Source organism: Saimiri boliviensis, chromosome X (genome assembly GCF_048565385.1).
Source record: "Saimiri boliviensis isolate mSaiBol1 chromosome X, mSaiBol1.pri, whole genome shotgun sequence".
Classification (NCBI taxonomy): Eukaryota; Metazoa; Chordata; class Mammalia; order Primates; family Cebidae; genus Saimiri; species Saimiri boliviensis.
This window is the reverse complement of record NC_133470.1, coordinates 59,341,335-59,367,264: the sequence shown is the minus strand read 5'-3', so window position 1 is coordinate 59,367,264 and position 25,930 is coordinate 59,341,335. Positions and strand designations below refer to the sequence as shown.

Genomic DNA, 25,930 nt, shown 5'->3' with positions numbered 1-25,930 from the left:
GCCCGGGCGCAGAGCGCGCACGTCGGCGTGCACAGGCCGGCGCAGTAGAAAGGGGAGGGTCAGCTCATCGCAACCTGGCCCTGCCTCTTTTCTACCCGGCCTAGCATCCGCTTCCGGTTCTCAGTCTGAATTGGCGGTGAGCGGAGCCTGAGGTCGCTGGGGACTGCCCACTGGTGAGGTGGTTCGGCGTTTAGGCGGCCGAGAGCTGGGGAAAAGGCAGAATGTGGGGCGGGGACGTAGAAGGTGGCTTATCAGGTGAAGGAAGGGTCGATCTGGGGACCCTACCATTACTAATCACATCTAGGAAATGTGGGGCGGTGCCTTGCCCGGAGTCCCTGAGGATAGTTAAGTCAACACCTCTTTTGGCTTCGAAAGTAGATTTTTTTTTTTTTTTTTTTGAGACGGAGTCTTGCTCCGGCGCCAGGCAGGAGTGCAGTGGCTTGATCTCAGCGCATTACAACCTCTGCCTCCCGGGTTCAAGCGATTCTCCTGCCTCGGCCTCCCGAGTCACTTGGGACTGCAGGCATGCGCCACCACGCCCAGCTAATTTTTTTATTTTTTATTTTTTTGTATTTTTAGTAGAGACAGGATTTCACCATGTTGGCCAGAATGGTCTCGATTTCTTGACCTCGTGATCCGCCCACCTCAGCCTCCCAAAGTGTTTGGATTACAGGTGTGAGCCACCACGCCCAGCTGAAAGTAGACCTTTTTAGACTTGACCCTGATTTCCTCTTCAGGTTTAAGATGGTAACATCTGTTTTGCGGGATTGTTCTGAAAAATCAGGTGCTCTTTCTAGAGTACCTGGCAGATTGCTTGGCATCCAGAAGACGTTTAGCAAAGTTAAGAGTTTCCTTCTTTCTTCTTCCTTCTCTCCTCCAACCTTAACACCTAGATGTGGGCTGGGCCCATAGACTGACTGCCTTGGAATAGGTTGAAGCTGCTTTCTGAAACTTGCTGAGCTACTTTTCCTTTAAACTGCTTTTTGTCTGCTCTGATTCACTCTTCCATTCCAGGGCCTTGCCCGAGATGGACAGCCGGATTCCTTATGATGACTACCCGGTGGTTTTCCTGCCTGCCTATGAGAATCCTCCAGCATGGATTCCTCCTCATGAGGTGGGAACCATCTGTATTCCTGAGTAGGACATTTTTTCCCCTCTGGGATGAGATGATGCATGAAAGGTAGGATGGCAGAGTTAGAAGGCGAAATGGAGAGTGAATCTTAGCACTTGTAGCCAGAGGACCCAGAAGCTGGATTCTGAGCAACAGGACCCACCAGGAACTTCTTAGGGTCCATTCACACCAGTTAATTCTGGAAATTTGGAGCCTTCGTTTCCATATTGTTAAGATGTGAAGAAATGTGGAGCTACTGGGCTGTCCCAGTGCTATCCATCTACTCATTTAGTCAGTGTTGTCTGTTCTACTTAAATTAAGTCTATGACCTTTCCTTTTTCTGACTTCAGGGTGATTCATTAGTGTTCCAGGTGAAGGTAAGTGTGAAGTAAGACTGGTAATAAAATTTCTGGGGTTGCTGTGTCTTGCAGAGGGTACACCACCCAGACTACAACAATGAGTTGACCCAGTTTCTGCCCCGAACCATCACACTGAAGAAGCCTCCTGGAGCTCAGGTGAACTTATGAAGTCTTTTTCAAGGCTAGATTCCTCCTTACCAGAAGTTGGCAGTGTTGGGGAGATAGATTGGGAAGCAGGTGCAGATGTGAGGAAACTTTCCTCCTTGTGGACAGAAAAGCTGAGATAACACTTCTACAACTTCTGACTTTCCTCACAGGGACACACAAGCAGAACTATTGCACAATGATGCTACTAGTTGTTCTTGTGTTTGTTGTCTCTATTGAGCCCCTATTCAGTGCTCTTGTCTTACAGTTGGGATTTAACATCCGAGGAGGAAAGGCCTCCCAGCTAGGCATCTTCATCTCCAAGGTATGTATGCCCAGTAGGCTATATGGATAGTTACTTCCCTTTGTTAAAATAACAGATTGCAGAACCCTAATGTCTCAAGGGCTGAGAAGATGACTCAGACTCATAGATGGAGCATAATGGGGACACCCCCTTTCCCACTTAAAACTTTTCATTTGGCAGGCGATCTGTCTGCATACCTTGTCACAGAAAAACAATAGCACCTTACATTTGAATAGCACCAAATTTCCCTGACAGTCTTCTGAAATTACTGCATCCCAATCACATGTCTTCTCTCCTTACCAACAGGTGATTCCTGACTCTGATGCACATAGAGCAGGACTTCAGGAAGGGGACCAAGTTCTAGCTGTGAATGATGTGGATTTCCAAGATATCGAGCACAGCAAGGTGAGCACAGCACTTGGGCTGTGGTACTGCAAGAAGCCATCTCACATAGGACAGATTGGACCGGAGTAGCCTAGTCTGTGACTTAATAAGAAAGTGTTTTGCTGGGCACTGTGGTACGCGTCTATAATCCCAGATACTTAGGAGGCTGAGGCGGGAGGATCACTTGAGCCCAGGAGTTTAAGACCAGCCTAGGCAACATAGCAAGACCCTGTCTCAAAAAAAAAAAGAGACAAAGTAAGTACCTCTCCTGGGAAAGTGTACCAAAGGGAAGCAGCTCTTAGTGACACAGAGATAGGAGTGGCAAATCCCTTTTTCCCATTATGATTCTTTTTTTTTTTTTTTTTTTTTTTTTTTTTTTTGAGACGGAGTTTCGCTCTTGTTACCCAGGCTGGAGTGCAATGGCATGATCTCGGCTCACCACAACCTCCGCCTCCTGGGTTCAGGCAATTCTGCCTCAGCCTCCTGAGTAGCCGGGATTACAGGCACGTGCCACCATGCCCAGCTAATTTTTTGTATTTTTAGTAGAGACAGGGTTTCACCATGTTGACCAGGCTGGTCTCGATCTCTTGACCTCGTGATCCACCCGCCTTGGCCTCCCAAAGTGCTGGGATTACAGGCGTGAGCCACCGCGCCCGGCCCCCCATTATGATTCTGTCTTGGGTCGTATTTCTTCATTTGTACAAGCTGCTGTGTTGCTTCCAGGCTGTTGAGATCCTGAAGACAGCTCGTGAAATCAGCATGCGTGTCCGCTTCTTTCCCTACAGTAAGTGTCACTTTCTTTTTTCACTTTCCTGACAGGACCCTAGGTAAGAACTCTTTCAGTTCTGATTACTAGAGGCCCTACAAGTTGGGGATAGGGAATAGGAGCTCAAGTGTGAAGATAACCTGCTCTGTTCCTCCTTTTCTTCTTCTTTCCTTCAGATTATCATCGCCAAAAGGAGCGGACTGTGCACTAGAGTTGCAGCCCACAGCCCTTCATGTGGACTGTACCATGACATGCTAACTAGACTTCAGGGGAGCTACTTCTACTTTCAGCCCTTCCCTGTAATAGTGGAGTTGGTAGGATGGGAGACAGCTAACCAACTGCATTACCCAAACTGTATTACGCTTTTGGTTCCCTAGTTTTCTAGGTGAGCTTCATTCCCTGAAAGGAGAAGGATGATGATATTTAGGCAAAACCTAGCCTGTGAGGAATGTAGTTAGGAAAGACAACTGACATTTATTGAATACCATGTACTAGTCCCTTACACATGTTATATTTTAATTACAGAAATCAGTAGCAAAAAGAATCTTAGGGATTTCCCATCTGACTTGCCTGGCCATCACATCCCATCATTGTACTACCGGAGGTTTCATACACTTTGGAGACTCCAATGAGACCGTTTTTATCCCTTCCTCCTCTTAGCCTCTCCCCCCAAAGTAAAACACAATGCTGAAGAAATATTGGTGTGACTTTTGAATGCTACTGATTGGATGTCAAATGCTACCAAGGGAAGAAAAAGCTCTTCCAAAGAGAGGAGCCACTGGAAGGAACACTAACACTATACCTACCTCACAATTAACCTATGATGTCTGGCCAGAACATTAGGGAGGCCAAGGAACTTTAACCACAGTATAACCAAGGAATGGCATAGAGTGAGGGGCACTGAAAAAATTGCTCCTTCACCTACAAGCTTTGAACATTTTTCTGCAGGGACCAGTATTAATATAATTCTCTCTTCTCCTTTCCTACATTCTTTGATCTGGATCATAAATGATAGAAGGGGCTTAGATGCATGTCTTTTTTTTTTTTGAGACGGAGTTTCGCTCTTGTTACCCAGGCTGGAGTGCAATGGCGCGATCTCGGCTCACCGCAACCTCCGCCTCCTGGGCTCAGGCAATTCTCTTGCCTCAGCCTCCTAAGTAGCTGGGATTACAGGCACGCACCACCATGCCCAGCTAACTTTTTGTATTTTTAGTAGAGACGGGGTTTCACCTTGTTGACCAGGATGGTCTCGATCTCTCGACCTCGTGATCCACCCGCCTCGGCCTCCCAAAGTGCTGGGATTACAGGCTTGAGCCACCGCACCCGGCCAGATGCATTTCTTTTCTGAAGCAGCAATAATAAATTGGTTCCGTTTCCAACTTGTAAGTTGAGTAGTACTAACTGCTGACTTCTCCCTTTTCTTAACTCCAGCCCCAAATAATGTTTGGCCATGTTTTTAGATATTTAGTTACCAATCCACCATAACTAGATTGTCAGTTACACCTATGCCATCGCCACTGGCATGTTCAAAATACACATGTGGAATTTAAAGTTTTCTAGTGTGAGACTGGGGGCCGTGGCTCACACCTGTAATCCCAACACTTTGGGAGGCTGGGGCAAACGGATCCCTTGAAGCCAAGAGTTAGAGACCAGCATGGCCAACATGGTAAAACTCTTGTCTCTAATAAAATTACAAAAATAAGATGGGTATGGTGGTATGTGCCTATAATCCCAGCTACTTGGAAGGCTGAGGCATGATAGTTTAAACCCGGTAGGCGGACATTGCGGTGATCCTAGATGGTGCCACGACACTCCAGCCTGGGTGAAAGAGTGAGACTGTGACGCCAATAAAAGTTTTCTAGTGTGATATGGGGTGATGTACCCCAAGGATAAAGGCCCAAAATTTCCCTTGAATCATGGAGAATTTAAATATATATTTACAGGCTCTTCAACTGGACAATGATTGTGTGGGTCTGACGTGCAGTCTGGATATCTGGATTTTTAAATAAGCAAAGTATGTAAGTCTTCAAATATGTGAAACAATGTTCTAAATAGTAGTGCTACACTGTATGAGGAAGTTCTCGTTCTTCCTATATATCTGACCCCAGCTCTACTGAGATACCTCTTCTAGAGCCTCAGTGCTATTGTGAGGTAGCAACATCCCTTGACAGCAGAGCTGGAGGTAGAATTAATGTAGCTGTCTCTATGTTCCCTGGGAAATCCTGTTCTAGGATCCTCTTTGTTGATCCCCACCTAATCCCACTGGCCACGAGAGAAAGAAAATAGTAGCTTGATTATGTCCATAAAGGCACATTGGGTCACTCGGCTGAATGCTGAGGTCCAAGACTACCCCTATGGTTAACAGGTAAAAAACAATTCATCTAAGAAGAACAAAAACCATGGTACAAAGTTCCATCCAGGTTCCAGGGGCCTAAGAGGCAGAAACCCTCCTTCTGTAATTTGGTTCTCAATTGAGACACGTGGAATAGTTCTGTTGGGACATCAACATGAGATAATTACATTGTGACAATATAGGTACAGTGTGGAGAAAGCACAAACAGTAACAGCCTTAGGTTAAAGGACCAGTCATTTATTGAGGGTGTAGGTGAAAAACAACAACAAAGAGTGGAGATTGAATTGTATCTGCCTTCGAAGTATGTCGGCTGCTGTAGAACTGTATTCTCTATAGATGTCTTTTAGCCATCTGAGAAGGTAAGGTACAATTCCCAGGTGAGGCAAGAAGCTTCTGCCCAGTAGCTGTGAGATGCAGTCAGAAAAATATGATAGCACTGTCAGGGGTTCTGTTTTTACCCCAAGGCTAGGAACTGGAAGCCAGTAAGCGGCCATGTATCATACAACGAGGTGGGGGAGAACTGGTGTGGCAAGCCCAGATGGAGGAAACCCATGAAATGAGGCAGAGAAAGCCTAAGCTGTCACTGGGAACGGCAGTTCCTGTTGCCTGACTCCTTGAAGGGCTCCAGTTGAATTTCAATTGCTGAAGTGTGTGTTAAGGGAGCTAATACAGTGAGGTGACTGGAGTCAAATCTCAACACCCAGGGTCGGCTTCTAGGAGATGTAGAAGAGGAATTCTGATCTTACAATCCCCCTCACCTAAAGGCAAACCAAGGAACTACTTTACGCTAAAGTTAGACCAAACCTTAAGTACCGCTCAGGAAACTCTTTTTTTTTTTTTTTTTTTTTTTTTTTTTGAGACGGAGTTTCGCTCTCGTTACCCAGGCTGGAGTGCAATGGCGCGATCTCGGCTCACCGCAACCTCCGCCTCCTGGGTTCAGGCAATTCTCCTGCCTCAGCCTCCTGAGTAGCTGGGATTACAGGCACGTGCCACCATGCCCAGCTAATTTTTTGTATTTTTAGTAGAGATGGGGTTTCACTATGTTGACCAGGATGGTCTCGATCTCTTGACCTCGTGATCCACCCGCCTCGGCCTCCCAAAGTGCTGGGATTACAGGCTTGAGCCACCGCGCCCGGCCAGGAAACTCTTAAGTACCACTCAGCTATCAACTCAACAAAGGAAACTTACCTTCCCTGCTTGTATACTCCCTACCCCAGCAAAAGTAGGAAAAAGGATACGCCCCTCTTTTGGTGGATGTGAAGTACTTGTGGAAGGAAGGACAGAAGCCACATGTCGGAACAGCTGTGTGTGTGTGTGTGTGTGTGTGTGTGTGTGAAAGGTGACAAAAAAAGGAAGAAAACAAGGTCAGGTTCAGAGGCTGGGATACTTCAGGGACTTTGGGCTACATGATGGGAGATGAACATTGCCCCCCAATGAACATTGCCCCCCACCCCACAAAGGACAAGCCAAAGGTATCCCAAAGAGTAAACAATGGTGGTAGCTACAGACAGAGTGCAATCAAAGTAACGTAAAAAGAAACAAGTATTACCTTGTCCACGTTGTAACTGGTTTTGGCACTGGTCTCAATAAACATCACATTGAGGTTTCTGGATTTTTTCTTCACCCTCTTCTGCAGTAACTTGTCTGGGCAAATTAGAATTGATGAAAAGGACCAGAGTTAGTGGATAGGGATACAGTCTTCTGAGGTGTAATGATGCTTACTTAGAGCAAGGAACCCTAGAGGCCTTCAACCTATGATCCTTCTGATTACAGCGTGGGGACTCTCTCCTCTACCCCCCACCATATCCTATGCCCTAATGGGACCTGTCCTCATCCTTCCCCTCCTACATTGCTGCTGGGGGGCACAGGGAGCCAGGGTAACTCCTCCCCAAATAAATCGAGCACAGTCGACCCTCCCCATAGAGACTGAATTTTAGGTATTACAGAGGAAGTTGTAGTTATACTTTACCTTTTGTTATTCAAATCAATCTTGTTACCCACCAACATGATGACAACATCGTCACCTCTTTCTGCTCGAACATGTTCTACCCACTTATCTGTCTCCTTAAAAGAACTGATGTCGCCGGGCTCGGTGGCTCAAGCCTGTAATCCCAGCACTTTGGGAGGCCGAGGCGGGTGGATCACGAGGTCAAGAGATCGAGACCATCCTGGTCAACATGGTGAAACCCCGTCTCTACTAAAAATACAAAAAAATTAGCTGGGCATGGTGGCACGTGCCTGTAATCCCAGCTACTCAGGAGGCTGAGGCAGGAGAATTGCGTGAACCCAGGAGGCAGAGGTTGCGGTGAGCCGAGATTGCGCCATTGCACTCCAGCCTGGGTAACAAGAGCAAAACTCCGTCTTAAAAACAAAAAACAAAAAACTGATGTCTGCAAGAGAACATGTGGCAGAGTGTTGAAACATTTAGTAGAGATTTGGAGGGAACCATTCCTCTCTGCTAATTGTATCGACCTCCCTGTCACTTCCTTTATAATCCCCTTTTCAAATAAAACATTGCGCAACACCCACTTGTGACATCATAGACAACCACTGCAATAGTCGAACCACGAATGTAGCTAGGAATCAGGCTGTGAAAGCGCTCCTGGCCAGCTGTGTCCCATAGCTGCAGCTGAACCTGCATAAAACAAATGTTTAGGAAGAGGATGGGGAAACGTAGAAAAGAAACTAGCGTTTGTAAAAAGATCAAACCTAGTAAAGGCAGAATATCAAAAGTCAGGGAGACTGGGTCCCTGAGAAGCGGCTGCTGTGGCCTGAAACCAAGTGGCCTATAGTCCTAGGACAGGTGCAACCAATTTTAAGATACTGATTTGATTCAGGAAGACCCTATAGCACAGCAGATTTAAGGATTCAAGGTCGCTTGAACTTTAAGGATGTTACAATTGGAGATTAGATGAAGGCAGACAGAACAAGAAACCTCACAGGGCTTGGTAAGTTGAAGAGGCTTTCGTTTTTTTGATGGTGCTACCCTACTGTTTCGATGAACAGGCTGAAGGGGCTGGTGTAGGGTTAGTGGTATGAGTGTTAACACTCACTATTCGGTCCTCCAAGCACATGGTCTTAGACAAGAAGTCAACTCCAACAGTTGCCTGCAAAAGAAAGTCAGGTACTCTCCAGCATTCCCTCTATTCCCAACATGAGGCAGTCTTAGAGCCCGAAGTGGAGAATGACCGTTTAGGAAAATGTCCTGGCTCCACTTCCCTACCCGTACAATACATAACCATGAGGAGGAGACTCTCCGGGTGAGTCCGCCAAGAAGAGGGGCTCAAATGTATGGTATGGCTCGGTGGCGGGCTTACCTGGAAGGTGCAGCCGAAGCTGTCGTACGTGAAGCGGGTGATGATGGATGTCTTTCCTACTGTGAGGGAGATAAGCAGGCCAATCGTTGCCCTGGGTCCCCTTTCTCCCCTCAAAGTTTCTATGGGCCCTCCATCCTCCTCCCACTCCAACGTTTCCCAAAGAGGAACTCGATTCCCCGGAGAAAGCCCCGCCCCATTTAATACCATTCACACCTTCCTGGCCCCAAAGCCCAACCCAGACCCGCACCGCTCTGCTCTCCCAGGAATACGAGTTTAGCTTTGCACAGAGACTGGTATTCTGGTCCTTCGGCAGCCTTGAGGCCAAAGTCTCTGGCCTCCTCCATCCAGGCCTTGCCGTGACCGAAGGCAGACATGGCGTAAGGTAGGTAGGTGGCAGCCAAAATGGCTTCCTGCGCTCAGCCCGTGCCACCTGACGTCACGTGGCGCTCTACCGACGTCGGCTCACGGCCATTGGCCTGGCGCCGACGCCTGGGCATGGCCACGCCCCATCGGCCCCCTCCCGGCAGCTCGCGGGGCTCCTGGTGTTCAGAGCGATCCTATGACCGCTCCAGTGAGGTCTTGGGGTGGAGACAGGGATGGCCACTGACTGTGTCAGAGAGAAATGGGGGTCAGCGTAGGGAAAACATGGGCTATGGGCTAAGTGTAGTGTAGTCACAGTGAAGGCGAGGGGAAGGGAAGGTCATTCTCAGTAGTTCCATGACCCTCCAGTTGGAGGAAGTAGGCAAGAGATCACCAGGCACATCTGAACAAGCCGATTTATTAGAGTGTTACAGTGGGGGCTCCCACACAGACGGGCACCAGGGCAAGGTGCTCAGCTCCCCTCGTCTCCCTCCGCCTCCACAGCCTTCTGGCTCTCCTCCTCGCCTTTCCGTGTGAACTCCTCGATGACTATGTCCTCAGAGCTTGCAGAAGCAGCAAAAGAGAATAGAGGGTTAGCAACCCCTTTCTGGGTGTCCTCCGTGTCCACTGGTTTTTCCTGATCCCAGAAAAGTGATCCCCTCCCTGCTTCCCAGGTAGGCTCCTTGGCCCCCTCTTGAGGCCCTCCACCCCATCCTCCCATCACCCACTCTGGCTTGTTTCCTTTCGTTCCCGCCCAAATGTCCCAGCACAAGAGTTCCCCAGGAGCACTGAAAGGGAAGTAAGGATGAGGAGTGGGAAGGGGGAAGGTATCAAAGAATGAAAGACAAAAGGGGCAGGAAGGTGGGATATGCAGAATGGGAACAGAAAGCATATGAAAAGCACCGAACTGTGACACGAAGCTAAGCCATATGTTTACACTGGAACTGTATTTAAAGCACCATGGGATAGCATTTTCACATTTCCATCGTCGTAACATGGAGAGTGGCAATGGGAAGGGGGGAATGGGGCTTCCAAGTCTCCTGTTCCATTTACCTAGCGGCCTCTGCAGCAAGCATGGAGAGGGAGGGAAATAAATGGATCTGAGGCTGATTAGGGGTTCTTCAGTTCCCTGAAGAAGTATCTTTACCCTTTTCCCTCCCTTTCCAATTCTTCCTCCCCTGCACACAGGACACACACACTTCCCCTGAAAACCTAGACACCCAGCCTGCCTATTGCTATTCCATCCACAGCCAACCTGCTCATCTGCAATTCATGAGATCAGAATGCCTTGGACCTCAGCCCTCAGGAAAACCCTCCCTGTGAGTTCCTCTTGATCACTCACCATGAGATGGCTTCGGGTGGATCAGGACCAAGGGTAGCTCCACACCAACATCACTGCAAGGATCCCAATGTGGATTGACATTTCATCTCTCTATAAGCCCAATCCCTAGAACCTCCATCCCGTAGGTTTCCAGTCTTTGAATGCCCTCAGACCCTCCCTTGTCCTCCTCTTCTTGCCCATGTCCCCCCACCCCACAGTCTCTTACCTGGCCGTCAGGTCTCCTAGGATGCTGTGGGTAGAATGACACCCAAAATTATTAGGAGCAAATAGAGCAGGGGCAACATAGTTTTAATAGAGAGTGAGGGATCATAAGCCCTAATGGGCCAGCCACAGAATGGGTTTCTGGAAGGGAAAGTGACTTGTCTGCTGAGCTGACAGGTTTGGGAACCTGGTCTGGGAGAAGGGGTGAGGAATGGTTTGATTGGGTCAATCTAACTGGGAGAAAAAGAGAGGTGAAAAGCCCTTGACTCCTTAGCCCATGCCCAGACAGACCCAGAACCCTCACTTACCCGCCACAGGACACCATCAGGTTGACTCTGACTTTGTAGGACACCAGGATCCCCAGCAACTCTTTGTCCATTCCTGGTCTAATACTGGAGGGTGTAGTATTCATTTGGGGGTGTGTAGGGGCATTAGGAGAATTCATTCAGTCCCCAGTTTCTTCTCATGCATTCCCATCACCACCTCCTATAACATTTAGTCTTCTCCCAGAGTATCTCACAGGCTCTAAGCTCTCCTACCCATGGAGACCACATTTATCTCCCTAACATTCAGTTTTACCATGTCACCCTCTGCTCAAGAGCCTACCTTTTGAATACAACCACTACTCTGCCTGACTTTCAAGACCCCTAACAATCTTGCCCTATCTAGCCTCTAACCCTTTCTGCCTTAACTGTTGGATACAACCTAAGCAGACCCATCTTGTCTCCGTGATCAGAATATGCCATGTGGATTCCCATCTTCTAGCCTTTTCCCATGCTGTGTTCCCAGTATGGAATGCTCCTGTTTTTTGTCTGTTGGTAACCAGATCCTTCACATTCAAGATCTAGCTCACTCTACCTCCTCCAGGGAGCTTGGGAAAAGTCTCATTATTGCTCTGTGCTGCTGATCTCTTACATATAAAATAATTCTGCTTGGATGATTTCTAAGGATATTCCCAGCAATAGCAGTCTATAGCTGCTTGATTGATAAGCCATGGGGAGAGATGGAGGGATTACACTTATCAGATGCTGGCAGGTGATTTTTGCTGGGAGACACATCTAAGGCTAAGCCCTCCGAGGGACGGGACCAAGTGAATGACTTCCTAAGATTCTATTAATTTCTGTTGCATCCTTTTCCTTTGTTGTCCTCCTTTTTCTCCATTTCTCAACTCCTAGCCCTCTATGGCATTTCCATCTTTTCTAGAGAGTAGATTCTGTAGAGATCGCAATATTCAGAGCCGGAGGACATGTGATAAAATCCTGTCTGTCTGTACCTCTTATCAGCCATGCCACCTTAAAGCAGTTCCTTCTTCTCTCTGAGCCTCAGGGTCCTTAAATGTAAAAGGGAGTAAGAACATCTATCCAGGCTACTTTAGTGGGATTCTCACAAAAATGACACAGTACATAAGTAGGACCTCGGTGAACTGTGAAATCTTATAAAAGGTAAGGATTGTTTTCCTTTCTTTCCACCTCTGACCTAAGCCTGCCGTTGGTCCCATGGGCATTACTCAGCTTGCTGCTGGCCCTTGGGTGCCTGGAGGGGTCAGTGAACACAGCCCTAGAGACAGTTTAAAAACATGTAGGCTTCACTGAAGAGGAAACCTCAGAGCTGTATATGTAGCATGTGCAATGGTCGAGGGGTAGGAAATGGAGGCTGAGAGTTACATTTGAGCTTACATCGTGCTAGAGGCCAGGTTGGTATCCTCATGCTTGAGTTTCCCATCCAGTGCCAGGCCCCGTCTCTTGAAGCTGGCAGCCAGGATTGGGGTAACTGCAAAGCTCTGGGAGAAGTTGGAATTAGCAGCTACAGTCTCCCTTTGAAAGACGAACAAGAGAAGGATTTAGACTGGGTTTGCCTACTAAGTACACTTTGACTCCCAAGAGTATCTTGTACAAGATTGTGTGAGAACCTACTGGAGTATCCCAGAGAGGTAACATGTCTAACCGTGAAGACTGGGAGAAATTCATTCTGGTGGGAAATCCTTATGCTTCTGCCCTCGCTCAGCATTGTGATGGGACTCCTGGGGGTAAGTTGTGTCCCCACCATCCCGTTGTCTTGGGGATCCCTCCCATTCTCTACTATAGCCTTCATCTTGAACTTCCTCATTCTTCAGAACTTCCCCTCCCTTTTGTTCTTCCCACCTTCTCACCGGCCTACTGGACCTCTTCCCAACACCCGAACCTTTAGCTCTTTGACCCCAGCCCCAGTGCCAGCTCACGTGAATTCCTGAATGAACACAGTCTTGGAGTACTTGTCTAGTGAATACAGGACAACATCAGTGACCTGGTCAACTGAACAAGCCGGGAAAAGCACGTGGTTATAATCAATCAGTCATTTTTGAGACCCCAGCTTACTGTCTTTAGAGGTGACCTTATACACAAGTACACTATACATCATGCACGTGGTCAGTGACAAAATGAGATGTACATTTTGACAGGTGCGTGATACAGGGAAAGCCTAGATGAATGCAGATGGGTAAGTGAGAAAGAATTGGGGGAAAAAGACCTGTGGCTTTGGGACCAGGTGCAGAGGGATGGGAAAGGAAACTCACCGGAAATCTTGATCTTTTTGATGACCTTGTTGGTGGAGTTGTTGATAGAAACATTGACAGCGATGGGTTCTCCGTGGTAGTGAACCTAAATCAGGAGGAGGGGCCCATGTCAAGGCTGGAGGAAGAATGCACAGATGGAGACCTATAAACCCTGTTTCCTTAGCACTCTTGCCAGCCTGGCTCCCATCTCTGCCTGCCAAGTAGGATATCAATGAAAAAAGGGCGTCAGAGGGGGTGTTGGGGTAGGAGGCAGAAAGTGCAGGTCACAAACCTCCCTGTCCATCCAGGCCTGGAGTTGTAGGGGCTGAGCTGACAGAAGGAAGCGGCGAACGGTCTGGGCTGAGGGGCCAGGGCCTGCCTCCGGTGGTGCAAATTGTACTTTCCGGACAACCAGTCGCACATAGTCTCTGAGCAGAGACCAACGGATCAGTCAAAGCATCCTCCTTTCAGACACACAGACCTCTCCCATGCCACCCCCATAGCTCAACCCTTGCTTAAGAACGGGAATAGACGAAGGCCCCCCTCAGAGAACTCCTCTAGACCCTTAATGTACCTATGTAGACCAAAGGTTGGTAAACTATGACCCACTGGCCAAATCTGACCTGCTGCCTGTTTTCCTATGGTCCACAAACTGAGAATGGTTATACTACATTTATAAATGGTTGACATAAATCAAGCAACAATAGTATTTTACGATATGTGGATATTACATGAAATTCAAATTTCAGTGTCCATAAAGTTCTATCAGACACACGGGCACATTCATTCATTTCTGTACTTCCTGTGGCTGCATTTGTGCTACAACAGCAGAGTTGAGTAGTTGCAACAGAGACTACACAGCCCACAAAACCCAAATAGTTATTTTTTGGACTGTACAGAAAAGTTTGCTGACCCTTGCCCTAGAGCAAAGAAGAGAAGTCAGAGAATACTCAGAAACAGTCGTCACTGGTGGCAACGAGTCTGTGGAGGTTGAAAGCGGGGTTATTTCTGTCACCAGAGCAGGATCTGTTTTCTGGGACAGACTGGAGGCAAGGACTTTGGGGAAGAAGCAGAGAATACCTCTTGGAGACTGTCTCCTCTGGGTTTTCAGCACAGAAACTCTTCACCTCAAAGTCAATCCCACAGGGCTGTAAAGGGACAGGGGCAAAGAGAGCTCATTGCCAGTGCTGTCCTCCCTTCCCCATGGGCCTATAAGAAAATGCCTGAACTCCTTCCTTAGCTGTCCATTTCTCTCCAGTCTTGACTGTTTGTCCCACTGTTCCTCTACCCTGGCACTACCATCTATCCCTCTTTCTTAGAACCCAGTCCTCCGTCCTCACCTTGCCTGAATCTTCAGGACCTGGCTGCAGTGTCACAGAACAGGGCAGGTTGGTGACCATCTAGGGGACAAAAAAGAGGTCAAGAAAGAAGTAGAAAAGAAAAGAATTCAAACTGATACCAAAAAAAATTGGGACCCCTCTCCCTTGTTGCCCTTCTTGAGCTTCCTCTCTTAATCTTCTCTGGAAACCTTGCCTGCCCAGGGCTTGGGGTCAGTACCTGCAGGGTAAAGGGGTAGGCATTGTCCCCTAGCTTGTGCAGCAGTCGCTCCTGTAGGACTGTGAGGGGCCCCTGAGGGCTGGTGGATTCAGCTGGGACCACTTGCAGGGTCTGCACATACAGATCTTTCCGGAATGTCAGACCAATCACATCCAAGTCATCACGGCCATAGCGAAAGGCACATGTCAACATGACAAACACTGCAGGCAAAGGAGGAAGAGAGTGGCCTGTCAGGCCTGAGTGGGAAGGAGAATTTTAACTGGGTCAAGAAGACATAGAGAGGTGATGTAATATGATCGAAAGACTATGGCCGCAAAGAAAACCGCTATTAACACATTTGAAAGCAGTAAGATTTATATTGAATATCTTTATAAACAAACAAAAAAGGAAAGCCTGGGAGAAAACCTTTGCAACATATATAATACACAGAAGGTTAGCGTCCAAAATATGTAAGCACATTATACATCAGCAAGAATAGTGGACCAGTATAGTAGTATGCAAAGAATGTGAAGGCATGCTCAATAACACATGAAAACATGTTTAGTCTCATTAGTAATCAGATAAATGCAAATTAAAAGCACAACCAGATAAGATTTCCCACCCATCAGATTGTCAAAAAGTTCTAAGTCTGACAACACCACGTGTTGATGAAGATGTGGAACAAAAGAGTTGTTACTGCTCGTGGGAGTATTAATGCAACTAATTTGAAAATCGATTTGGGATTATCCAGTAAAATTAAAACTGCTCGTAGTGTATGACCTAATAATTTGACTTTAAAGGAGCTTTTGTTCATGTTTACAAAGAGATACATTTGATTGTGGCCATTGCATCAATGTTTGTCAGAACATAAACCTGGAGATAATCTAAGTATCTATCAGCAGGAGACTGAGTAAAATATTTGTGGCATATTTATAAAATGGAATACTAAACCAGGGTTAAAATACATGAACTAGAATTTGATGGAATGCTGTGGCTTGTATGTGTCCTCTCTATAATTCAGGAGTTGAACCTTGATGGCCATTGTGATGGTATCAAGATGGCCATTAAGAAATGATTAGATCATGGGCCTTCTTTGTTCATGAATCCCTTCATGAACCGGATGAAGGCTCTTAGATAGCACCTTCCACCACGTGAGGGCACAATTTTCCTCCCCTCCGGAGGATGCAGCAGTGAGGCACCGTCTTGGAAGCAGAGAGCAGCCCTCATCACACAACTGAACCGGCTGGAGCCTTGATGTTGGACTTCCTAGCTTTCAGAATTGTGGGAAAATAAATTTCTGTTCTTTACTTAGTCTCAGGTATTTTGCTGTAGCACCAGAAACACACTAAGACCCGTGTCAACACGGTTAAATCTCAAAAACTATTGAGCAAGGCCCAGTGTGGTAGCTCATGCCTGTAATCCCAGCACTTTGGGATGCCTAGGCAGCAGAATACTTGAGGACTGGAGTTCAAGACCAGCCTAGCCAATATGGTGAAAACGCATCTCTACTAAAATACGAAAATTCGTCCGGCATGGTGGTGTACATGTATAATTCCAGCCACTCGGGCAGCTCAGGCAGAGTAATTGCTTGAACCCGGAAGGCGGGGAATGCAGTGAGCCGAGTTTGCCCCATTGCACTCCAGCCTCGGTGACAGAGCAATAGTCTGCTTCAAAAAAAGAAGAAGAAAAAAAAGAGACAGAGAGAGAGAAGCTACTGAAGAAACAAATCTAGCTGCAGAATGATAGTCACAGTATGCTACCAGTTATATAAAGTTTAAAATAATGTAGGAAAATATCAAAGTTGATCATAGACACGTAAATATGGAGCACAAGAATGGAGCCACTGAGAGAATAATAAACACCCAATTCAGGATAGTGGGTGGAGGGAGGAGAGCAGGAGGAGAAGGAGTAGGGAGGGAGGAAGGTAAACTGGATCAGGGAAGGACACACAGGAGGCTTAATTTGTTTCTGTCATTCTTACTAAAGCTTGGTAATTTTTACAGAATATTCCTGACATAATCCTCTATGCCTGAAATATTTTATCATGAAAAAGAGAAACAATAATACTTAGGCTCAGAACACCTGGACTTGGCTAGGACTTGCCCAAACCCCTTGAGTTCTCTGGGTCTCAGTTATTACACCTGTCAAGAATAGGACTGCTCTGGTAGCTCTACGCATGCTATTTAGACCTCAAACTAACCCTCTGAAGTGTTATTATCTCCACTTTACAGGTGTGGAAAGGGAGCTCAGTGCTGTTAAACAATGGCTCTGGATTTCAACTCAGGCTTGTCTGTCTCCAAAGTCCAGGCTCATAGGTATTTAATTTAACTCATAAGACAGTTGTGAGGAGTTGATATATAAGCAATCCCTTTGCAGGCGGAGTACAGTGGCTCACTCCTGTAATTCCAGCACTTTGGGAGGCCAAGTTGGGTGGATCGCCCAAGGGCCGGAGTTCAATTTCAGCCTGGCCAACATGGTGAAACCCCACCTCTAATAAAAACACAAAAATTAACCAGGCGTGGTGGTGGGTGCCTGTAGTCCCAGCTATTTGGGAGGCTGAGGCAGGAGAATCACTTGAACCCAGGAGGTGGAGTTTGCAGTGAGCTGAGATGGCACCACTGCACTCTAGCCTGGGCAACAGAGCAAGACTTCATGTCAAAAAAAGAAAAAAGAAATCTCTTTGGAAACTTCAAATAATGTAGGTGTGGATGTTGATGATGATGATGGGAATACTGACAGAAATGGAAGAGTTATAATTGAACCCATACGTTGTAACTGGCACCTAAGATTTGAAAGAAATCAAATGAGAGGCAGACAGAAAGCTTCCGAAGAGGGCTAATGGAATGTAGAATGGAGTAGGGAGGGATACCTGTCCATGTACAAGGTGACAGAGGTTGAGGTAAGTAAAGATGTAGAACACGAATGGGTAACCTTATTTCTATCAGGGGCTGTGATCCAAAGGAAAGAAAACTACCAACAGCAGCACTTGAGTAGAAAGCAACTTATTTTAGTATTTTTCAGAACTCAAAACATCAAACACCAGATTATTTTCTTTTAAAATTGAGAATGAGGAAAAGGAACCTATACTCAAAAGATACAGCAAAGCCTGAAAGTATTGATAATATCAGTGTTTATAAGGGCTAGGGTAATATGGACAGCCTCATGCACTGCAGGAGGGAGATTTAATTGGCATAAGCATTTTAGAGGGCAATTTGACAATAGGTATAGAAAGCTTTAAAAATGGTGAATGCCTTTTTGCCATTAATTTCTCTTCTAGGCATTTCGCCTAAAGAAATAATTGAACTAGTATGAAAAGGATGTGCATTACAGGGCTTTGTGGTATTCCCATACAATATGATACTAGGCAACTTAAAGAGTATAGATTTTTATATACTAACACAGGTTTAAAGGATTATAAAATATTATTTATAGTATAGCATTTTTAATGCTATGAATAAATATGAATAAATAAGATGAAAAATATTATTAGCTATTAAAGATGGCAAGGTTACAGTCTCTTCATCTATGTTTTTAAATTTTTCTGCAATGGAGACAAACCTAGTAATTTTCAAAAGATACAAAAAATAGATTCACCTTGGTTCTCAATTATGGCCAATTATAGTGGGAGAAAGGAGAAAGAAAGGGAAATAAGGGATAAAGGAAAGCAGAAAGACAGAAAGGGAAAAAGGAGACGAAAAGAGGTGGCTGGAAGAAGGCAGGTGAGAGAAGATATGAAAGAGATGAGGAATGAGACAGAAAAAAAGGTCAGGATGGGCGAGGCAGAAGGGGATCTAGTAGTCCCTGAGATAAGTGTGTTAATCAGATGACTTGTTCTTGGAATCGCTTGCTATTCCTGTGAAGGGAGGGCAGCAGACTAAGACATCAATTGCATCTCGCAACTCCTACCCCCCACTGATGTTCTAATTGGCTTTCTAGCAGTTTAGAATTATCCTTTTGTTTTGCATGCTAGGAAATTGCTTGTTTTTATTTCCTTTCAAAAGTCAGTATCTATTCTAAAGTTATTAGTTTATACTTGTGTTTATTCTACAAAAAATATGTTAATTGTCTGAACATCAGAAGAGACAAATCAAAGTTCCAAAATAACGAATCATGTTCCACAGATAACTACCGTTAATATCTGTTGTGTTTGTTTCCCAACTTTGTCTGTTGCTAAAATTGAACACAAGGCCACCTTAGGTATTTTTTATTTTGCTCTCATTATCCTTTTGAAGTTAAACTTTGTATTTTGAGATCATTGCGGAGTCACATGCAGTTGTAAGAAATAATAGAGAGATTCGAGATTCCAGATTTTTGTTGAACAACGATTTGTTCACACCACCACATATACTACTGCCCTGTCACTGGCCTTTATCACTCCACAGTACAGAGTAAGCATATTTTACATCCACAAATGTACCTTGATAGAAAAACACATTAGGAAATATGATGCAAACAAGACAATCTTTATAGAGGTAACAAAACATATTGAAAAAATTAAGAATAAACAAGAAATATGCACAATTTAGCCAGGTGTGGTGGCTCACGCCTGTAATCCCAGCACTTTGGGAGGCTGAGGTGGGCGGATCACCTGAGGTCAGGAGTTTGAGACCAGCCTGACCAACATAGAGAAACCCCATCTCTACTAAATATACAAAATTAGCTGAGTGTGGTGGCGCATGCCTGTAATCCCAGTTACTCGGGAGGCTGAGGCAGGAGAATTTCTTGAACCCAGGAGGCGGAGGTTGCAGTGAGCCAAGATCCTGCCATTGCACTCCAGACTGGGCAACAAGAGCAAAACTCCGTCTCAAAAAAACAAAAAAATCAAAAAACAAAAAAAATATGCACAACTTAAATGAAAAGCAAAATAAAACTCTACTAAGGGGACATAAAGGAAGATTAGAATAAAAGGAAAAATGCATTATTTTCCTAGAACAACATATATTTTTTAACTAAAGATTTCTTTCCATAGCTTGTGAGGATTTTATAGAAATGTGAAAAAATGATTTCGGTTTTAGAAATATAGAATACTTGGGAACCTTAAATAAGTTGGTTAATTTATGAGTCTATCCCAAATTTCCTCTAATATTTCAAACTGACTGGATTGCTTTTTGACACTGCTTAATCTGATTTAGGCTACTTTATTCTTCAATATCTAATGGTTACATCTGAACTAGTATTCATCAACGCATTCAGGGCCTTTTTCAAATCAAACCCAATTTTCATTCTAGTTGGATCACAGTGGAGTTAATCCATGGTGAGAATTAAAAGGGAAAAAAAAGCAGCCAAAAAAAAAAAAAATTCAGTGTAATCTTGATATGTAGTGCTGCTTCCTGAGTAATGTTTCTTACTGTTACTTCTTATGGTTGTTTTTTTGTTTCTTTGTTTGGGATTTTTTTCTTGAATAAAAGGTCAGGCAGTTTCCTAACACAAAAAGGAAGATGGAAAGATGTATACCAGAGGTTGCAAAATGGCAGCCTGAAGGTCACATCTAGGCAACAGAAAAAAAAAGCGGGGTTGGGGATTTAATCTATCCAAGCTTCTAAAGTCTTTTAGTGAGTTGCCAACATTTGAAAATCAGGAAATTTGCATTAAAATATGGATTTCTGGCTTATTGGGTTATATTATAGGCAGTCTAAGATTCAGATCAATAGCCAAGCAGGGGCACCACCAATAATAATAGAGAAAATTCAAAATTTTGAAAGAAGCTATTTTAATTTCAGCACAAGTGTAAATTCTGTAAAATTTTGAAGAATAAAACTTAATTTATGCTTTAGATATTTACTTGGACTATTATTTGGGTAAGGGGGCACCATAATCTTTTCATATTTTGAGCTTCATTTACAGTTTCTAGTTAACAGTTAGAAAATTCGGCCATATTGGGCTGGAATTCCCAGTTGTCAGCCTCCACAGACAAGGCGTTCACAGTTCCTGCCACTTTCTGGTTTTCTTATACATTTCTGGTGCAATCCACTCATCGGGTTACCTGTCTGAAACATACAAAGACCAACAAGGATTTCCACTTACACTTTCGACCTTCTAAGTACTCGGGATCAACCAGGACTACACCATCTGCAGAGAGAGGGACAGACAGCACCTTGGTCAGGAAAAACTCTCCGACAATGAAATAGAAGATGATCCCTGAAATGTTTCTTCCCATTCTTCCCATTCATTGGCCTCCTTTTCTGCGAGGTCTTTCCTGGACTTTCTTTTACTCTCTAGTTTCCATTCTTCTTTCCCCAGGCTTCCCCTTTTTGGACTCACTGACCAATGGGTTCCACTGTGTCCACATGGTCCACGAAGTCCCGTTTCCCCAGGTAGATGGAGAGCTGTTGTGGAACAACCTCCCATGTTATTCTCACAATCATTTTTGAATGGATTCCCCTGAAACCCCCAACCCAGACCCCTGACCTTGAAGGATGTACCCACCTATCCCTTTTGCCCTCTCATTTACCCAGCTGGGCCAGGTTCTCTCACCTTCCCATTGGAGCTGGTCTTCTTAAACACCCTATGGGGAGAAAACCAGAAAGAGGATAGAGAGGGGGATTGGAAGATCAGGGAAGAGGAAATAAGGGAGGTGGGGAGAAAAAGAAATATTCTTAGGATTAGGCGAAGAGGCTCCAGGAGCATAGGATGGGGCAAAGCTAGAGGTAATTGGGGTAGAATCCAAGGACACAAATTAGGGAAAGATTGGAAATCCCTCTATCCCAAAGGCAAGTACTTGAATGGTGATAGGGAGCAATTCACAGGTTTAGAGGATTAGGAGTTCTTACTTGGACATGTTGGCTATATAGTTGATGTTGAGCCTTTTCTAGGAAGAGGGAAAGAAGAAAGGCTCAATCATTTCATCTCTATTCTTCTCATCCCACTCCAGCATACCATCCATATACACCTAGTGTAATGTAACCTTTCTTCAGACAGACAGCTCACCCGCATCAAGTACCTCCTGTTTTCCCTTGTGCCAAGGGTACTTCTTTAGCCTTCTTCAGCCATATTCTTGCCCATCTTGGTCAAGAGGGGGAAAAAAAAACCTTCCTACTTCGTACAAATCATTGAATAACCATACTATCTATTCTCCAGAAAGGGCCAAACTTCCTAGAATGGCTGGGGAACTCTTGAGAGCCCTCAGAGAGAAGGAACTTCTCTGGAAAGGGGCTGGACAGAGGCTTACATCTAGAAAAGCATGAGAAAAATGTGTTTCTTGGTCTGTATGAGGGTAGACATCCCCTGGCAGGCAAGGCATGTTTGCTGGATACATGAATGAATGAATGAACAAATGAATGGATTCTGTCTACTTCTGCTCCTGCAATGGGTCCTGAGCTTGAGTTCACCTCATGATGGCCTTGACTCTCAACAAAGAAGGGATAAAGGTGTGAGAGATAAGGGGTTGATGCCTTCATGCGCTCAGTTTTTGGTGACAGAAGTCTCTATGGAGGTTGAAAGTCCTCCTTGAACCAACTCATCCCTCTCATTCCCTTCCCTAGATTTTCCTATCCTTATCCCCATCCAGGTTCCCAGGGGCTAGGCCTCGGGGTGGGAATCCTCAGAGACAGGGAGATGTCTCTCCAGTGCTTCCCTTTGAGCTTAGGGGAGATTCCAGAGGTCTTTGGAGGGTCTCTAGGCCTGAATGTCTATAGGCTATGTCAGGAAGGGTGTCCCTCAACTGCTGCCTAATATATTAAAGGGGATGCTAAGAACAAGGGACATAGGGCTTCATATAGGCTAGAAGTAGAGGGCTTTGGAATATTACCTGGGGAGAGAGATCAAGTTCACATCAGTCTCCAGCTCTGGTTGCTATGCTTGCCTCCGCAGCCTCTTATACCCACAGTCCTCTGAGTGTTTTGATTGGTGGGGGTCATCGGAAAAGAATAGGGTTCTTTGCGGCGGGGGGGGGGAGGTTAGGGGGCGACATGAAACACTGCTATAAATAGCTCAGGTGCCAAGAGTTTGGAAAGCAGATTAGTGCCTAAAAGATTAGTGGCTAAAAGATTAGCAGGCTATTGCTGCTGGGACAGAGTGGGGGTAGGAGGTTGATTCTGATGATGTTAAAGGCAGGGGAGTTTGAGAAAGGTAACTTCAGGATTTTGGCCTTGTGAGGTCTTGAACCCGAGAACTTGGGTCAAAGTGGAGTTAAAGGTCTTAAAGGTGAAGCATGGTGAGGGGTTGAAATGGGAGGGCTCAAAGTATAGGACTTTGTGTTTTTGAAAGGAATACTTTGATTCACACTCCAATTTCTGTGTCAGCGGCTCCAGGCCACACAAAAGCCACAGGTATAGGAAAGAGTACCTTGTACCCAGCCCCCCACCACTTGGGACCTTGGACTCTTGAAGCTGATGTTTAGAAACCCTGATTATCCCAGCTTATGTGCACAGGAGGAGTCAATCTCCTGTAGGTAGTGGGGGCAGGAGTGGCGGAGGGGAAGCTGAGTGCATTGAGCTGTATGTGCACATGTCTGTGAGCCTTGAACTTCTTTTCTCGTTGGAGAAGAAGGTAACGTAAGATTCCCAGCCCAGGGACAGGTTCTTCTGGCAGGGCATGCATGTGGAGGGAATAGGCAATTGACATCTGCATCACCCCCACCTAGGGTAAACCTCCTCACTCCCACTCTTGACTCTATCCAATCCCTGAAACTAAGTCCATGCTCTAAGCAGCTTCTCTTGCCTCATATGACCGCTCATGGAATTAGAGATATTTCTGTCTCTGCAGCTGCCAGGACCCCCACAGTGGTAACAACAAAGTAATCTTCCTTTCTTGACTGTCCTTCCCATAGGGCCCAAGTTCAGGCTTCACAGGCATAGAGAATGTAGAGACAGACTCTGCAAGCTCTGGGGGTTCAGGACTCTGATCCCCTTCACCTCCCCTTACAGCTGGCTGGCCATTACTTATCTATAGACACAGCCCTCAATCCCAACCCCCACAATGCAGTGTCCATTCCTCAGAGGATGGCTTTGGCTATGGCTCTGAGGGCTGGGCACGGCCTTCCCTAACTCCTGCCCCTCACTGAGGGCTCTGCATGGCTGTCCCATATTCTCTTGGCACAGTTCACAGTGTCAGCCCCTGCCATTCCTAGCCAATATGCATCTGAGGGCCTTGTTGTTTAGTTACTATAACTCTCTCCTTCTCAGGAGCTTTCAGATAGTACAAGAAGCCCAGATTCTGCAGGTACCATAGTGGAATAAAAACTAATGCTGGACATACAGGAAAGGCTCATATACATGCCAAGGCTGGTGTCTGAGAGGAAGGTGAAAAGTCAGAATGAAAGTACTTTTCATGCCAGACACGGCAATATTCAATGGCAGGAGAGGAAGGCTTCTCTTCTTGTATGCTTATTTTTATCATCCGGGAAACCTTTCCCAGAATCTCTAGAATAACTGGTGGTCAGCCCATTTTTGTCTTTAGACCCACACTTGAGGCTCCTACCTCCCTTTTAGGTACTCAATCCCTCTTATCCTCTCTTTCTACTCAGACCCATGGGCCTCTCAGTAGGAAGAGAGTAGATCTGCTAGGTCTTTAATTCGTTATTATAACGGAATGTAAATCATTACTCTTTTCCAGAAGTTTGTGCATTTCTTGACTGAGGTAAAATGCGCAAATCTTAACTGCAGTTCAGTGAATTTTTACCTATTGTGGCAGGCTGAATTATGCTCCCCAAAGATGTCAGGTCTTAATTCTGGGAACTGATGAATGTCACCTTATATGAAAAAGAGATTTTGCAGATGTGAATAAGTTAAGGATCTTGAAATGGGGAGATTATTCTGGGTTATCCAGGTGGACACTAGTGTTATCACTAGTCTCTATGAGAGAGGGGCAGAGAGAGATTTGACTCAGAGATAGAAGGCAATATGGGGTCTGATGCAAGATGCTAGGCCACTGGCTTTGAAGATGGAGGAAGGGGCCATGAGCCAAGGAATGCAAGGAATACAGCTCTAGAAACTGGAAAAGACAAGGAAATCGATTCTCCCCTGAAGTCTCTCATGGCCACAAGATGGCTGGTCCTGCTCAGGCATGGCCCTGCTGAACCCTTGATTTTGGCCCATTGAAACTGATTTTGGACTTCTGACCTCCAGAATTGTAAGAGAAGAACTGTGTATTGTTTTAAGTCACTAAGCCTATGGTAGTTCATTATAGCATCCATAGGAGATTAATACACCTGTATAAATGCACATATAGCGACCACACAGGTTAAGATATAGAACGTTTCCATCTCCCCACAAATTTTTTTTTTTTTTTTGAGATGGAGTTTTGCTCTTGTTACCCAGGCTGGAGTGCAATGGCGCGATCTCGGCTCACCGCAACCTCCGCCTCCTGGGTTCAGGCAATTCTCCTGCCTCAGCCTCCTGAGTAGCTGGGATTACAGGCATACGCCACCATGCCCAGCTAATTTTTGGTATTTTTAGTAGAGATGGGGTTTCACCATGTTGACCAGGATGGTCTCGATCTCTTGACCTCGTGATCCACCCGCCTCAGCCTCCCAAAGTGCTGGGATTACAGGCGTGAGCCACCGCGCCCGGCTGCCCCCAAAATTTCTTTGTGCCTCTTTCCAGTTGGCTTCCCAAAGCTGACTGGATTCCCAAGCTTCCCAAAGAGAACTATCACCAGTTTCACTTTGACCTGGAATACTTGCATTTTACAAGGATGAGACAGTAAGAAGGCAAAGAAATGAACCTCTATTGGAGTTTCTGGCCCCTATAATACAATGGTGGGAGAAATATTTTTAGGTCCTTACCCACCTCATTCTGTACTACTAGATGATATCTCTAACCAGACCTTCCATTTAGAAAATGATGATCAGATCTCTGCATGAGGAAGGGGTGGGTTACTTAGTAAAAGGGTGTAGTAGACAGAATTCCTTACCAACTCAATAGTCATCCCTCTCTTCCTCCTTGTGGAAAAAATTGCCGTTTTAAGGTATTTCACCCTCCGCCGCATGGGTCTGTGCTCCTCTGTTCCAGTCATGGTCGTTTTATCCCCCTTGTCAGTGATTGGCTTAGTGATAGGCATGATGAAATTCAGGCCACTGTTATGTGAGAGGCTGGAAAGATTCTGGGAAAGGTTTCTTGAATGATAAAAATAAGCATACAGGAAGAGGCCCTCCTCTTTTACCACTGAATATTGCCATGTCTGGAAACAATGCCTGAACAGCAATAGGCACCTTGTGACTGTGAAAGCTGCCAAACAACATGCCAAGATTTGCCAATCAGAAAGATGGAAAGAATCAGGATTTTT

General features: G+C 45.6%; 3 protein-coding genes across 5 annotated transcripts; 1 reads left to right on the top strand and 2 right to left on the bottom strand.

Moving 5' to 3' along the window:
* The first annotated feature begins 92 nt into the window (after window positions 1-92).
* On the top strand, window positions 93-7,568 carry PDZD11 (PDZ domain containing 11). 3 transcript variants are annotated; one of them, XM_074391536.1, is made up of 7 exons: window positions 93-173; window positions 1,015-1,114; window positions 1,543-1,626; window positions 1,883-1,939; window positions 2,225-2,323; window positions 3,026-3,086; window positions 5,012-7,568. In XM_074391536.1, exons 2-7 carry the CDS (start codon window positions 1,028-1,030, stop codon window positions 5,029-5,031), a joined length of 408 nt encoding a protein of 135 aa, XP_074247637.1. In that variant the 5' UTR covers window positions 93-173; window positions 1,015-1,027; the 3' UTR covers window positions 5,032-7,568. The 3 variants fall into 3 exon arrangements, with proteins under 3 accessions (XP_074247637.1, XP_039331560.1, XP_074247636.1); XM_039475626.2 differs by lacking the exon at window positions 5,012-7,568 and adding an exon at window positions 3,245-3,764; XM_074391535.1 differs by lacking the exons at window positions 93-173; window positions 5,012-7,568 and adding exons at window positions 272-673; window positions 3,245-3,764.
* RAB41 (RAB41, member RAS oncogene family) lies at window positions 6,002-9,112 on the bottom strand. The gene is given in 9 exon segments (XM_039475554.2): window positions 6,002-6,063; window positions 6,660-6,723; window positions 6,971-7,036; window positions 7,038-7,065; window positions 7,391-7,509; window positions 7,958-8,056; window positions 8,475-8,528; window positions 8,739-8,797; window positions 8,986-9,112. Coding segments are annotated over 9 exon segments (678 nt in total).
* Window positions 9,113-9,496: 384 nt separating this feature from the next.
* On the bottom strand, window positions 9,497-21,557 carry ARR3 (arrestin 3). Its single transcript, XM_003943072.3, has 16 exons — window positions 21,478-21,557; window positions 21,182-21,212; window positions 20,973-21,033; window positions 20,732-20,776; window positions 14,729-14,928; window positions 14,512-14,571; window positions 14,252-14,319; window positions 13,464-13,599; window positions 13,193-13,277; window positions 12,860-12,932; window positions 12,318-12,455; window positions 10,950-11,033; window positions 10,646-10,669; window positions 10,441-10,493; window positions 10,152-10,161; window positions 9,497-9,661 (listed from the first exon to the last, which is right to left on the bottom strand). The coding sequence occupies exons 1-16, from the start codon at window positions 21,483-21,485 to the stop codon at window positions 9,571-9,573; spliced, it is 1,167 nt and encodes a 388-aa protein (XP_003943121.1). The 5' UTR covers window positions 21,486-21,557; the 3' UTR covers window positions 9,497-9,570.
* Window positions 21,558-25,930: the final 4,373 nt, after the last annotated feature.